This window comes from Ranitomeya imitator, chromosome 4, assembly GCF_032444005.1.
Source record: "Ranitomeya imitator isolate aRanImi1 chromosome 4, aRanImi1.pri, whole genome shotgun sequence".
Classification (NCBI taxonomy): Eukaryota; Metazoa; Chordata; class Amphibia; order Anura; family Dendrobatidae; genus Ranitomeya; species Ranitomeya imitator.
Window position 1 is genome coordinate 375746932 of NC_091285.1, and position 14915 is coordinate 375761846.

At 39.3% G+C, this 14915-nt stretch overlaps 1 protein-coding gene across 2 annotated transcripts in view; it reads right to left on the reverse strand.

Moving 5' to 3' along the window:
- The window catches only part of SEMA3D (semaphorin 3D), a 327020-nt gene that overhangs the window by 143394 nt on the left and 168711 nt on the right, over nucleotides 1-14915 (reverse strand). For both annotated transcript variants that reach the window (XM_069765163.1, XM_069765164.1), the window contains one exon: nucleotides 6794-6856. In XM_069765163.1, the coding sequence (XP_069621264.1) occupies nucleotides 6794-6856 (63 nt within the window). The remainder of the gene's footprint in view (nucleotides 1-6793; nucleotides 6857-14915) is intronic.

The window sequence follows — 14915 nt, forward strand, 5'->3', positions numbered from 1 at the left end:
GACTCTGCTGAGCCTAAAAGCTTACACTCTGCAGGAGAGAGAGGACTCTACTAAGCATAAGAGCTCACAAACTACAGGAGAGACAGATTTACTCAGTGACTTTGGAGAAGAAAACTATTCTGCTACACAAACTATGCTTCACTGAAACTGGTGACCTCAGATGTCTTAGGTACTGACCACCACTGTAAAAGGTAAGATATCCCATAATATGTCATAGCTGCAAGACATTATGGAGAAGCCTGCGCGGCCATGCACAAAGACATTAGCCCCATCTCTGATACTTCTGCAGTGTTGTAAATGGTGCCAAGAAAGTTTTTTACTTTTGTGAACCTCGAACTGAATATCAAAGTGTTTGATTCTCTTCAAATAGTGAATTTCAGGAAAAACGACTTGAATTCAATCTTCCGTGGATTGAGCCACTCATTTCTGATAGTTGTAGTTGAGCGGATGCATTTATTTACCTAAATCAAATGTAAATATGCAGAGGATTTAAATCAAAATGTTCTAAAATGGCTAGATTCACACTTTTTTCAGAGCCTCCTTATAACAGTAGCCAGTCAATCAACGAAATAACAGTGCAGAGTGAACTGCATTGTGTGAAGCCATCAAATGGGAATTGGACAGGGTTAAGAAAAGACAGCCATATACATGAATAATAAATAATATATGCATTACCCATGAAGAGTTTTGTTCTGGAGTGCGTCCTAACGCCAGAAAGCGCGTTTTGTGTGGGGGCAATGATTTTTGTTACCAAATGTAAGTAGCAGAGACTGATACCCTCAAGGTCTCATGGGTAAAAATATATGTTAAATTTGTTTAATTATGCTACATTTCAAATTATCACATTATTACTTTATCATGTATAGCTTTATTTTTTTTTTTATTTAGCTTACCGGTAACTTTTTTTTTACATCTCAAGCATCTCACAATGACTATCCTAATCTTGCACATTTCAGTTAATGATACCAAGGAGAGTTAAAACAACTTTTTGCACTTTTTAAAACATTTTTAACATTTTTTAAAGCCCAAACTAGCAGCATCCCTAAGGTCTTAAAATGGAGCCTTAAACAATGATGATAATATTCTAAATGGGTACTAGATAATGATGTCTCTCTTTCTAAATTAAAAACAAACTATCTAGAAATTAGTATAAAAGAAATATGTATGTATAGTTCTGTGTGCAAATACTTTTTTATTTAAGTCATTAAGTAAAGTGCTATGCAAATATTTTACACCTTCGCTTATTGGAAAGTAATTGCCTGTAATTCATCACTAACCAGAAGGTTTTGTTGGATACAGTCCATGTGTTACTGACAAGCAGAGAACTATACTCATGATTTGAACTAAGCATGACTGTCCTTAAATACACATTCATATTACAAAGCGCACTAGTGTTTTATGTCAGTTGCCTATTTCTTGAAAAGCTGGGTGTCAACCATGATAACCACTGTTATAGATATCACTGTGGTTATCATTGAACTCACAGTGAATATTGCCAAGTAATTCTACCGATAGAAATTGTTTCTACAAGAGAATGCGATTTTGGAAACTTCATCCATATTGACTGTGGGCAATTTCTATCTTAGCTGTGAACTCTTGAAGAATAGAGTTCAAGATATGAAAACTCTGCAGCCATCAAATGCCGCTAATGAGCTTTGTCGTAGTTAAACTGCCCATAAACATTAGTTGAAAACTGGTTGAACCTTTCAATTTTGGTAGGAGTGGGTGATAACTGTATACATATCTGTGCCTTCTAAAAGTCCCAATATACAGTAGACTAAAGTCAGCAAAAGCCCTTGATATTGGCAGGATCAGTTGACAATGTAATGGGTATGGACACCACGCGATTCAACCCAACATAAGTTGTTAAGAAAGATAAGGGTTGAGCTATTTGAATTTCAACACCTAACTCTTGTGTATGGGCACCTTTATTCTGCCTCAATTGCAAAAGTCAGAAGATATAAGAATCATTTCATCTATCTGATGATTTTGTTCTTGAGCAGATAAACTATTACAAAAGCGGCTTACTTCCCTCTTCCTATTAAGAACACATGTACTGTATGATTGGCAAAGTATGCATATGTATAGGGTTGTTAGTATTGATAGCTTCCAGCCAAATCAGCGATCAGCAGACAGCTATCTAATGGGTATGGTAAGCCTTAGGCTGCTGTCACACTGGCAGTATTTGGTGAATATTTTACATCAGTATTTGTAAGCCAAAACCAGGCGTGGGTGATAAATGCAGAAGTGGTGCATACAGTTAGGTCCATATATATTTGGACAGAGACAACATTGTTATAATTTTGGTTATACACATTACCACAATGAATTAAAAAAAAAAAATTCAGATGCAGTTGAAGTTCAGACTTTCAGCTTTCATTTGAGGGTATCCACTTTAAAATTGGATGAAGGGTTTAGGAGTTTCAGCTCCTTAACATGTGCCACCTTGTTTTTAACCCCTACTATCCCATCCGAGGTCAGATCCCCTGCTTTGATGCCAAACAAAAACAAGTGTGGGATTGCACTTTTTTTGCAATTTCACCGCACTTGGAATTTTTTTCCCGTTTTCTAGTACACGACATGCTAAAACCAGTGATGTCGTTCAAAAGTACATCTCGTCCCGCAAAAAATAAGCTCTCGCATGGCCAAATTGATGGAAAAATAAAAAAGTTATGGCTCTGGGAAGGAGAGGAGTTAAAAACGAACACGGAAAAACGAAAAATCCCAAGGTAATGAAGGGGTTAAAGGGACCAAAAGTAATTGGACAATTGACTCCAAGGCTATTTCATGGACAGGTGTGGGCAATCCCTTCGTTATGCCATTCTCAATTAAGCAGATAAAAGGCCTGGAGTTGATTTGAGGTGTGGTGCTTGCATTTGGAAGGTTTTGCTGTGAAGTAAACATGCGGTCAAAGGAGCTCTCCATGCAGGTGAAACAAGTCATCCTTAAGCTGCGAAAACAGAAAATACCCATCTGAGAAATTGCTACAATATTAAGAGTGGCAAAATCTACAGTTTGGTACATCCTGAGAAAGAAAGCAAACACTGGTGAACTCATCAATGCAAAAAGACCTGAGCGCCCACGAAAGACAACAGTGGTGGATGATCGCAGAATAATCTCCATGGTGAAGAGAAACCCCTTCACAACAGCCAACCAAGTGAACAACACTCTCCAGGAGGTCGGCGTATCAATATCCAAATCTACCATAAAGAGAAGACTGCATGAAAGTAAATACAGAGGGTTCACTGCACGGTGCAAGCCACTCATAAGAATCAAGAAGAAAAAGACTAGACTGGACTTTGCTAAAAAATATCTAAAAAAGCCAGCACAGTTCTGGAAGAACATTCTTTGCACAAATGAAACCAAGATCAACCTCTACCAGAATGATGGAAAGAGAAAAGTATGGCGAAGGAGTGGTACAGCTCATGATCCAAAGCATACCACATCATCTGTAAAACACGGCGGAGGCAGTGTGATGGCTTGGGCATGCATGGCTGCCAGTGGCACTGGGTCACTAGTGTTTATTGATGATGTGACACAGGACAGAAGTAGGCGAATGAATTCTGAGGTATTCAGAGACATACTGTGTGCTCAGATCCAGCCAAATGCAGCAAAACTGATTGGTCGTCATTTCATACTACAGATGGACAATGACTCAAAATATAAAGCCAAAGCAACCCAGGAGTTTATTAAAGCAAAGAAGTGGAATATTCTTGAATGGCCAAGTCAGTCACCTGATCTCAACCCAATTGAGCATGCATTTCACTTGTTAAAGAGTAAACTTCAGACAGAAAGGCCCACAAACAAACATCAACTGAAAACCACCACAGTGAAGGCCTGGCAGAGCATCAAAAAGGAGGAAACACAGCGTCTGGTGATGTCCATGAGTTCAAGACTTCAGGCAGTCATTGCCAACAAAGGGTTTTCAACCAAGTACTAAAACTGAACATTTTATTTAAAATTATTGAATCTGTCCAATTTCTTTTGGTCCCTTTAAAAACAGGGTGGCACATGTTAAGGAGCTGAAACACCTAAACCCTTCATCCAATTTTAATGTGGATACCCTCAAATGAAAGCTGAAAGTCTGAACTTCAACTGCATCTGAATTGTTTTGTTTAAAATTCATTGTGGTAATGTCTATATCCAAAATTAGAAAAATGTTGTCTCTGTCCAAATATATATGGACCTAACTGTATGTTTCTTTTATACTTTTCCTCTAATTGTTTTACTCCTGGTTTTGGCTTACAAATACTGATGTAAAATACTGACCAAATACTGAGAGTGTGACGGCAGCCTTACACTGTTCAGTGTCCTTATGAATGTCTTAGACTAAGTCATGCCTTAAGATAGTGCCATCTGTGCATTAAAAGGCCATGGACTGACTGCATTAATTCCTTGCCCTGCTGATGTGTCTCCTTATCCAAAAGAGTTATGGACTAGATTTCCAACGTTTAGCGAGTATATTGGGTTTTCTTTTTGATGGAACTTTTGAATACACTTTGAGCTGCTGCAAGAAAGTTCACTCATGTCTTGTTCACTGGTTGTTTTCAAGACTGAATATTATTTTACTACTTTTAAACTATGCATTGAATTAAGATGACACATTGCTGTGATATAGTAGCTATAATGCTGTAATATTACTGCCCATAGGAATGTGTAAGGGGTGAAAAAAGCCCTTTTATCTACTTTGTAAGCCCTGCCCCTATTTCATGAGCAATAATAATTGTTAATGTGAACCTGTCTCTAAATTCAAGCTGTCAAACCAATGACAGTATGAATCAGAGCCTGGCTCCATGAGTGTAGTCTGATGTGCTTTATTCTGAAACACAGCAGTATTTCAGATAAAATGTAGCTTGAGAAGTCAGCCTGGGACTACTCAAGATAACGCTACTTGGCTCTCCACCGATGCAATGAAGCATGATGAGTAGTGATGTGGCTAATGAAATGGGCCATCTAAATATTTTCCAAACTCTCCTGAATGAGAACCTGCCACTGGATTCATGCTATCTGAATTATGTGTAGCATTAAGCACAGACTGGCTGTTCAATTGCAATCAGGTATATTTTAAAAACATGTTTTGAAGAGCTATCCTAGGACTATCGGGAGAGACCTGACTAGTCAAGTGAGACCCCAGCCAGCTTTTCCCTATCCCCTTCATGTTGATTGAAAGGTCTCTTCCTATGTATATACAGGAGAGACCTGTAAATCAACTGAAGTGGAACTGGGAGAATTTGGCCCTGAGACCATGTTGGACTAATCAAATCTCTCCATGCAGTCCCCATCCAGCTCTATAATTCATGTTCTCTCTGAAAAATTGCAGTGGTTCAGAGTAAAACATACCTGGCTGCAACTCCGCAGCAAGCTGTTTCATGCTGGCCATACTTTAGGTAGCATTAAAATAGTGACCATATCCCTTTAAGAGGAAATTAGAGAGTGTTTAGCAGACCCATTATATCACAGCAAGTAATCTGGCTAATGCTTCACTCCATCAGTAGGGAGCAAACTGTTGTTTTCTTAGGTAGAGTTGTATCAGGCTGTTGGTATACTTCACCCCCCCCCCCCCAAGGGTGAGCGAAGGTAAAGTAAATGAGTCAGGCACATAAGTGCCTTGCATACTGCACTTCCTCCTGTTGGAAGTATGGAAGAAAGAGTTTATATAGAGTTAAAGAATGCTAAGTGGGCAAATGGAGCTAGAGATAACCATGTGCCTGAGTAGAAACAAAAGGCATTCCCTCAGGGTTGCATCTCCTGCTACCTAATAATCCAAAAAGCAAAGAAAAATGCCTATTGTGTGCAGGTGTGAATAGGAGCCTCCTCACCTGACATCATGATGAGCTGTTCTGGTGGGAGAGGGATTCTATCCCAGTAGAGACTCCTTGATGAAGTGACAACGGAGTTTCGGCCACGCATGCACGGTCGAAAATGGCGGACACGTCGCACAAAAAAAAGTTACATTGAACATTTTTTTGGTGGCGCTTCCGCCAAAACACGATGGATCCATTGCACGATGGATGCGACGTGTGCCCATCCGTCGCAATCCGTCGCTAATACAAGTCTATGGGCAAAAAACGCATCCTGCAAGCACATTTGCAGGATCTGTTTTTTGCCCATAACGACAGGTTGCGACGGAGGACAAAAGACGGAAGTGTGAAAGTAGCCTAATATGGAAGTTGTCACTGTAAAAGGTGAAAGTACAGTAAAATATCATGTGAGATTATAGTGAGTGCTCCACATAACATGAGTACTACTGTATCTGCCAGGTGACCCATAAGGCTGTGAGACATGAATATTTGAGAAAGTCGTAGTTAGTGTCCATACCAAACTAATTGGGGTGTAATAGGCTGTGCATTAATTGTCTGTTTTTGTAACAGAGATAGTCTTTCTCCATTTTTAACTAACTGCTAGTCTGTATGCAAACACATGGGAGGGGGCAGTACAACCTTATTAATTATTAGTGCAAAATTATCATTTTCTGCTACGCTACAGAAGTGTCACTTTCAGGGTGTTACAGCTTGACCTCGATCTCCATGACGAAGCATTGCTACTAAGCTTATAAACTTGTATGGCTATAGCCCCCTCCCCCTGATTGTATAGATATGCATAGCCCTTGCCTTACAAGTCCATTGCTTTATCTCTCCTTTTCAGAGCTCACAGCTTGGAGTGACTACTGTCCACATGTATTTTATTGTAAATCGGAGACCACGCGCCATGTTTGGAGTCACCCTAAACGTAATCTTCTTCTGAAGGCAAGACACGATGTTTACACAGAAGATAATTACATTGAAGTACTTACATTTTCATCTTTCCCAGCAAGCTTACAAAAGTCTTCTCGGTCTTGTGTTGCTGGCCAGTGAATCTAAAAATGGCAACATTGTACATGTTATAACAAAGTGTTATCATTTTTACATTACGTTTGAAAAAATATATTATGAACATTTTATTTACATTTGATACTGAGCTCATAACTTTCATATAGTTTACAGCTAAGCAGAGCAGATGACGTGCTCAACCAAAGCATGAAGGCAGTGTCCATGTTTGGATACGAGAGTCTTACCGATGACACCATCAGGGAAGTATATGTTTATCACAGACCACAAGCTTTAGGAGAGTCGTTCCCACCACTAGCCTTAAGTGGGTCTGTCCAGAACAGACAGCGTTTACAATATCCCTCTCACAAAATGTCATCGTGAACATAACCAACAACAGAACTATGTAACTATAATAAATTAAAACTACAGTTACAAAGCTCTGGGAGACAGATCCATTACTATTTATAATTTGGAGCTTTTAAGGATTTGGTGGAAATTATTATTATTATGATAATTTATACGAACAGTTAAGTATGCAATCTGAAGTGAAAGAAGTTCCCTTTGTTTTATTTTATAACTGGAATATTTATATATGTGACCATCAATAGTATGAGAAATTTGGAACTATTTGTGAACAATGAATAGCTTTGTGATGCAATATAACACTGTAATATATTGCAATATATGATACTGAATAATGTATATCACCGAATGTGGTTTTCAGGGATTTGACAAAAGGATGCAAAAGGTAATGGCAGTAAATGGTAAAAAAGAACAAAAGTACAATTATTTACCTGATCATGGGCAGACACAGACAGCAGAGGGGCTCTGTACAAGAACAGTATAAGGACCCTTTGCAGTCCAATAGCTCCTCATAATGCACAAATCCATCTGCTTTGTAGGTAGAAGTGGGCTCCCTTACCTCTTGGACCCCCGTGCAGCGGCGTAGGTTGCACCAAAGATACAGTATGTCCATGATGAATTTCTCATCACCCCAGTACCTTTGCAGGTCTCTACCTACTTCCCTGCAGAGGTTATATGCTGTTAATTCACATGGCCATTATAGCAAATCATAAATGGACAGCGTAAGACCCTGCTAAATATGGAGCAAGATCAGCTGTGAAGCCCACGCCATATATCCTCAGAGGCTTCTTTCTTTTTGCTTAGAGACGCATTCGGAACGTTGTAAAACAAAAAAAAAATGGATTTTGTCTCAAGTCTCTGAGACCCATATTTTTATTTTACCATCAATGGAGATGTGTGAGCATAAGCAGATTAAGTGTAGCCAGAGCCCCGAGCAGTATAGATGGCGTTGCCCCCCCATTCTCCCCAGTACCTGATATTTTACATAACATGTCATGTGTTTCCCTCGAGAGGTCATAAAATGAACACACAGGTGCTGTTTTTTGTGCTGAGATGCAATTTTCATTGATACAATCTTGGGGTACATACGACATTTCAATACCTCTTTATGTTAGCATGAGTCGCGGCAGCAGAAAAACTGCAATTCTGCAATTTTTTTTCCTTTGGAGCAATTACTGTACCGATCAATTATCTTATATTTTGATAGATCGGACTTTTATAAATGCTGTGATATTAAATATATTTTTCTTATTAAGTACTTTACTTTTAAAGTGGGAAATGGATGGGGGCGATTCAAACTTTTATATTTTTTCAAAATATAGGTTTTTTTTGTTTCTTTGTTTTTATTACATTTAATTTATCAGAGGACTTGAAGACGTGATAGTTTGATATGAAGCACCAAGATGGCAGCATCTGGCTCACACATGCAGACCCCAGTTTGATAAGAATCACCAAGATGGCAGCATCTGGCTCACATATGCAGACCCCGGGACGGGTGCACAGTCATGTCTATATGCGCAAAGGAGCTGAAGTCACTTTTTATTTTTCAAAACGTAAAGAAGGAAAATGGAAGGAATTATGTGCTTATCTATAAAATAATGGTAGGAAAAAGGCCAAGTTGCACAATAGCAATCTTCTAATTTTATGTATACTGGTCTTCTACAAAATCTTGGATTTCTAGGAAAGCTGCATGAAAGAGTAGCTGGGAGTAGGGTTGAGCGACTTTTACTTTTTTAGGGTCGAGTCGGGTTTCGCAAAACCCGACTATCTCAAAAGTCGAGTCGAGTGAAATCGGCCGATTATGGCGAAAAGTCGGGGATCGACCGAAAAATGAAACCCAATGCAAAGTCAATGGGAAATCTATTTTTTTTTCCTCTCTCTCTCTCTCTCTCTCCCCTCCGTCCCTGAACAGAAAATCTGGTTTTACACATTGCAAATCACTACAGCACACAAGCGAGAAGATGGCGAGAGGCGGCCACGCCCCTAACACCTATGTCATCACTCTGCCCACGCTCCATCATTGGCTGAAAAAATGGCACCAAACGCGTCATATGAAACGCGACTTTGGCGCGAAGATCGCCGACCGCATGGCCGATCCCACACTAGAATCGGGTCGGGTTTCATGAAACCCGACTTTGCCAAAAGTCGGCGACTTTTGAATTTGTCCGATCCGTTTCGCTCAAGCCTAGCTGGGAGATCTCTTGCACCAAATGTGACTGATTTTTTATGCTTTTCCTATATAACATGGCATTGATAACAGATATCATATTCCTCAACAAGAGTGGGAGATACAGCATTCATTGTGTGTTTATACTAGTGTTATAAAATGTAAAGTGCTGCGGAATATGTTGGAGCTATAGAAATAAAATTATTATTAAAATGGTTTCCTCACACTTCAACAACGAATTTTGGATGCAATTTACAAACGTACCATATTTTCCGGTGTATAAGACGACTGGGCGTATAAGACGACCCCCAACTTTTCCAGTTAAAATATAAAATCTTCTCAAAAGTCGGGGGTTGTCTTATATGCCGGGTGTCGTCTTATAGGGTGGGTGCGGAGCAATCTGCGGTCGAAGTATATTGTGGGGGGGAGTGGTCCCGATGATGAGGTGAGGGAGCGCCTCACCAGGAAGGTGTAAGTGAAGCAAACTGTCAGTGTGTGGGATGCCAGGGGTATGCAAAAAAGAGAGAGAGCGGTGCTGTGCCTAGAAAAACACTCCTCTTTCACTAATCTGGCTCTCCCTTGTATCCTATTATCTCCTTCTCTGCCTCTGCTTCACTTACACCTTCCCGGTGAGGTGCCCCCTCTCCTTGTCATTGGGTTCGCTCCCCCCACAATATGCGGCGACCGCAGATTACTCCGCACCTGCCCTTTAAGACGACACCTGGCGTATAAGACGATACCCGACTTTTGAGAAGATTTTCAGGGGTTAAAAAGTAGTCTTATATGCCAGAAAATACAGTAATTATACCATAATTGCATAAGAAATTAAGAAGGACTATCGTTACTCAAAGCATCAGAGATGAGAAACCTGTGGTTTGTGATGAGAATAGACATTCGTATACATGCAATAATAAAAATCATTTCTATTTCTATATCACTTTACATTTTAGAACCTGTATATGTGTAATAATGTCATATTACATATATCACATAAAGTTCTCAATTACACAAATGCAAGAAACAACAGTAAATGCTGGCAAATGCAGAATGCTATTCACGGATACTGCCCCGATAGGCATGTTTTTCACTCGGATTTAGGTAACCAGCAATGCTAAACACTTCAAAATTGTTCTCTTGGTTATGTTTGGTATTTGGACTACCTATTCTGAGATATTTGCATGAATCCATAAATAAACCATCCAGTTTACATAGTGGGATATAATACGCTAACGGCTGAGTGCAAATCCGTAAGAAAACTATTCTGAAAGTTGACACCTATAGTTACAATCATTAAATCTGGCATGATCTTGTCCTAACAGGTGGTGGATTATCAAACATGGATCAGACAGACGTAAACCAGTAAATGACAAATCCACTGATGATCTATTCCATAATATCACATGGGAAGTTCCAAGGACACCCATTGTATCTATATGTTGACAGGAACATAGATACTTGTACAGTATATTTTCCCAACTAAAACTTGCTGATGGATCCACTTCTCTAGTGGCCTGTGTGGCCCTACAATGCCATATTATGCTAGAAGCTTTGAAGCCCCATTTGCTTTCTCAGTAGTTTAGAACTTTGATGAGGAACATCTGTTTCCTGAATTATCTGTGCCAATGTCTGCTTATCAGTCCATGCACAACTGCGCTCAGACTTATACCGCTTTTAGGATTTTTTCTAGACTGGTTGAATATTTAGAAACATTTGTAATTTAAGAAAAAAAAATACTTACACCTGGTCTATGTGCAATTCACTGTTTATGTATGTTTTTATTTGTACCTAGTGAAGAAAGAGGTCCACTCGTTTTATTAATAAAAACAGAATTTTATACTATATCCGATGAGACAGCGCCTTCAGATAGTCATTTTTTTTTCCTTCCTGTTCTTTTCATTGTTTGTAATATGGCATACAGCTAAAAAATAAACAACTACTAGGAAAGCTTTGGGTGGTGAGGTGCCAGTGATGTCCTATAAACTGGGCACAATGTGCTCAATCGGCCAATGCACACTGAGAGTAAAAAATAGCTTTGGTCTAGAAAGCAGATTATTGGTGAATAATTCCAGCATTATATCACTACAATCCAGAGCATGTGCAATGTCTGCGGCCCATTACTGCTTTATTAAATACAGGTGTAGACAGCTAAGTGTGAACGGCTATTAAGAAAAACAAACCAGAAGCCAGACCACTGGTGCCCAAAAGCACACCTGCTCTCCCAACCAACTGTCAGAGTACATTTCCAGACTAGGACCAAGAGGCTTTATAAATGACAGTTGGCATGCTGAAAAAGGATGTTGGTTATTTTACAATTGCAATCAGAGCATAGAAAAATATAGTACCTAGCTTTTTTCCTGGGTTAATAAATGAGTTTCAGTAGACTGCAGTCATTTATTTCCCTAACAAGCACATAAATGAAAATCTATGCCAACAACATGGCTTGCTGCAAATTTTCTTTGAAATACGATGCTTAATATCTGTGGTAAAATGTTAATTCATATGGATTTACTATAGTTTTGAACTTTCCATTGCCTCTTTTCATAATCTAACTGTTCATTATTTCAACTAATACACAAGTAACCTGTATATTAAAGTGAATCTATCCGCAGGTTTGTTATTATAAGAGCAACATAATATAGAGACAGAGATCCTAATTTCACATACTCGTTGCTTCCTGTAGTTTTGATAAAATCACTGTTTTATCAGTAGTAGATTGTTAATAGAAAACTGGTAAACCTGCTGCCTATGCACAGTGTACATAGAAAAATCCTAATTATATACGTGATGTAGTGGAAGTGTTTTAAAAAAACGCACCTATCGTGATCTTCCCTATTTCCAGCTTTGCTCCGGTCCTCTTCTGTCCCATGTGACCTGAAAACGGATTATCTGGCTCACACATAATACATGTGGAGTAAAAGTTGCTTTCTAGTGTAAGTTTATGGGGCATTGTTTTGGTTCTCATAGACTTACAATAGTAAAAAAGCACTGTCCGACACAGTGTGAGCCACTAACCTAAAGAGCAGTCATGTGGGCTAGAAGAGGACCAGTGCAGGATTGGAAACCGGGAAAGATCACAATTGATAAGAATTTTAATAAACACACTACATAGCACACTTAATTAGGAGGATTAAGGTAAAAAAAAAATGAGAATTCTTTAAAGTGAACCTGTCATGTCCAAATTGCTATTAACCTGCAGATATAGAGTTAGTCTGCAGTTTATAAGCACTTTTAAGTTGTGCGGATGCCACACTGAAACCTCGGCTGCAGGGAAGAAATTATCTTTATTCCTCCAGGCAGCCTCCAGCTTTCAGTCATATGGGAGGGAGACTTGAGTCACCATTCTATACATAGTGAGCAGCAGCTGTAACCACCGACCGGCGCTGACTGACAGCCGACTCAGCAGTGCATCAGGTTCCATTTAAGGCACCGTTTTTTATGTAATATCCTAGTACATAAAAGTTAATTTTATCATGATTCGCTTAGTCTTTACAGCGTTACTGTAATTAAAAAAAGCAATTTGCTTACAATTTGCTTATACAATAGACTAGTATGTTCAAAAAGGCAAATATTTTAACTTTAAACTCTAAAATAAATTAAATAAACAGGTTTATACCCGATACCAGAGAATATTACATTTTAATTAGGCTTCTTAAAGTCCTTCCATTATAGTCCTTTAATTTGCATTTTCTTAGTCAGGCACAGGTTACATAGATCCTTGGTAAAATGCAATATATACTTGGCAATGAAATGATGTAATAACATGCAGAAGCCATTGCTGGTAGATGAGATAATAGTCATTTTTTCTAAAGTCCCAGACTATTTTCATTATAAGCAAACTTTTATAACAAAGAAGTATTAACTTTTATGAACATCAAAGATTAAGGGAAAAGGCTCTGACGTACAGTAAAAGATGGCTAGAGCAAGCAGTAAATCTGTTCAGTGCAGAGCTGAAAAGTCACTGTGGTACATATAGGAAAATTTCATGTGTGCAAGTTGATGCTACTATAAATATTTCACTACCAAAAATTGGCAAGTGAGTTATTTTTCCTGTTTGAAAAGTTTTATTTCTTTCCTGTTCCCACAGAGTATTTAACTTGACGTTTCAGGGAATATTAGGCAATTTTCAGTGCAGTGAATTTGCATTTGATTTTAATTGTAAGATTCTTACACTATTCTTACTTTTAGTTGAAATATTAAACTTGGGATTATGTTAAACTTCACTGAAGGACATTTGTTTCTCGATGGGCTGAAGGTCTAATCACTTAACTGAGGTCTATTGTAGCGACCCTCCGGTCAGGTTCCTTACGCTGCTTTAATTTAATTGAAATCACTCACCAGTGATTAGACAGGTATGGGATTGTTTTAGCAATTCTGTACCTTTCACTTATCCTTGGCTATTTCTGATGCTATCTAGCGACTGTATTTTATTCATCCACTCCTTATTTTACTACAGTCTGTGTTTTTCTCATTATAGGTGTGTTAGATGGAGACTCTAAACTGCTGGGAAATAGATATGTAACATTTTATGGCATGGCTAGACATAGAAAGTACCTAGCTGTAAAACCTTGTTCTATTATTAAATGTTACACAGAAAATATGTTAGACATTTGCAATAATTTTGTAGGAGACCGACTTGATTGTGATACTTCAAATTTATTTTTCCTGACATGAAAAGGTGACAAATTGTTGTGTAAGCCATTGTTACACCATCATTTCCACCTTTTTATTTTTCGTATTTTTCCCCCATTCACAACACTTTCTAAGAGTGAGTGTGTTAGGTGTCGAGTTTCAGCCGCTGCACAGGGGGAATCTCGAACCATGTCCTCTGTGGTCTCCCTTTGCCAGCTGCAGTGGAGTCTGCTCAGCTGACACGTTGGTCCCAGTATCTGGCTCAAGCTCATACTGTGAGTATGGTTACTGCTGCCGTCCCAGTTCCAGCTACTATAACCAGCATTAATCAGCGTCGAGCAGACGCTCCAGGGAATAAGTCCTGCTTTTTACCTACTGAGCATGCCCATGGGACGACCTCTCATTGGAGGTCGGAGGTCACATGCTCAGGTCCTCAAGTGGCTCTGATTGGACCACTGGCAAGGCCCCGAATGGCTGCAACTATAAAAGGGTCGCATGGCTGCTTGGCCATGCGCCAGTATAAACTAAAATCGTGTATGTGTGGATGTGTGTTTGTTATCTGGTGAAAGCTCCTAATCAATCCCTTCCCTAGTGTTGTTGCATATGGCTTGGGTGTTTGGAGCTGACTAGCGCCAGTTTGTGCAATCCAGCAAAAGGCACGATCATACTGCGTCAATTCAGCAGCGTCTGCCAGTGCGGTGCCTTGTGCAGCTAGTGCGCTTTCCGATCCCTAGTTAGGGTGGTGGCTAAATCTTTATTATTAGTTGTTCCCTGGCACCGCAGTTGCAGCGCTGAGCGCTAGTGGGTCTAGAGGGACTCTAACCCTGTGTCCTTAGGGCACAGTCCTGTGACTGAGCACTAGCGTTCATTCAGCGGTATTGCGGCCCTGTGACACAACAGGGTCAATCTCCATACATACAGGGTGGCGTTAACCCATGTGTTTTCAT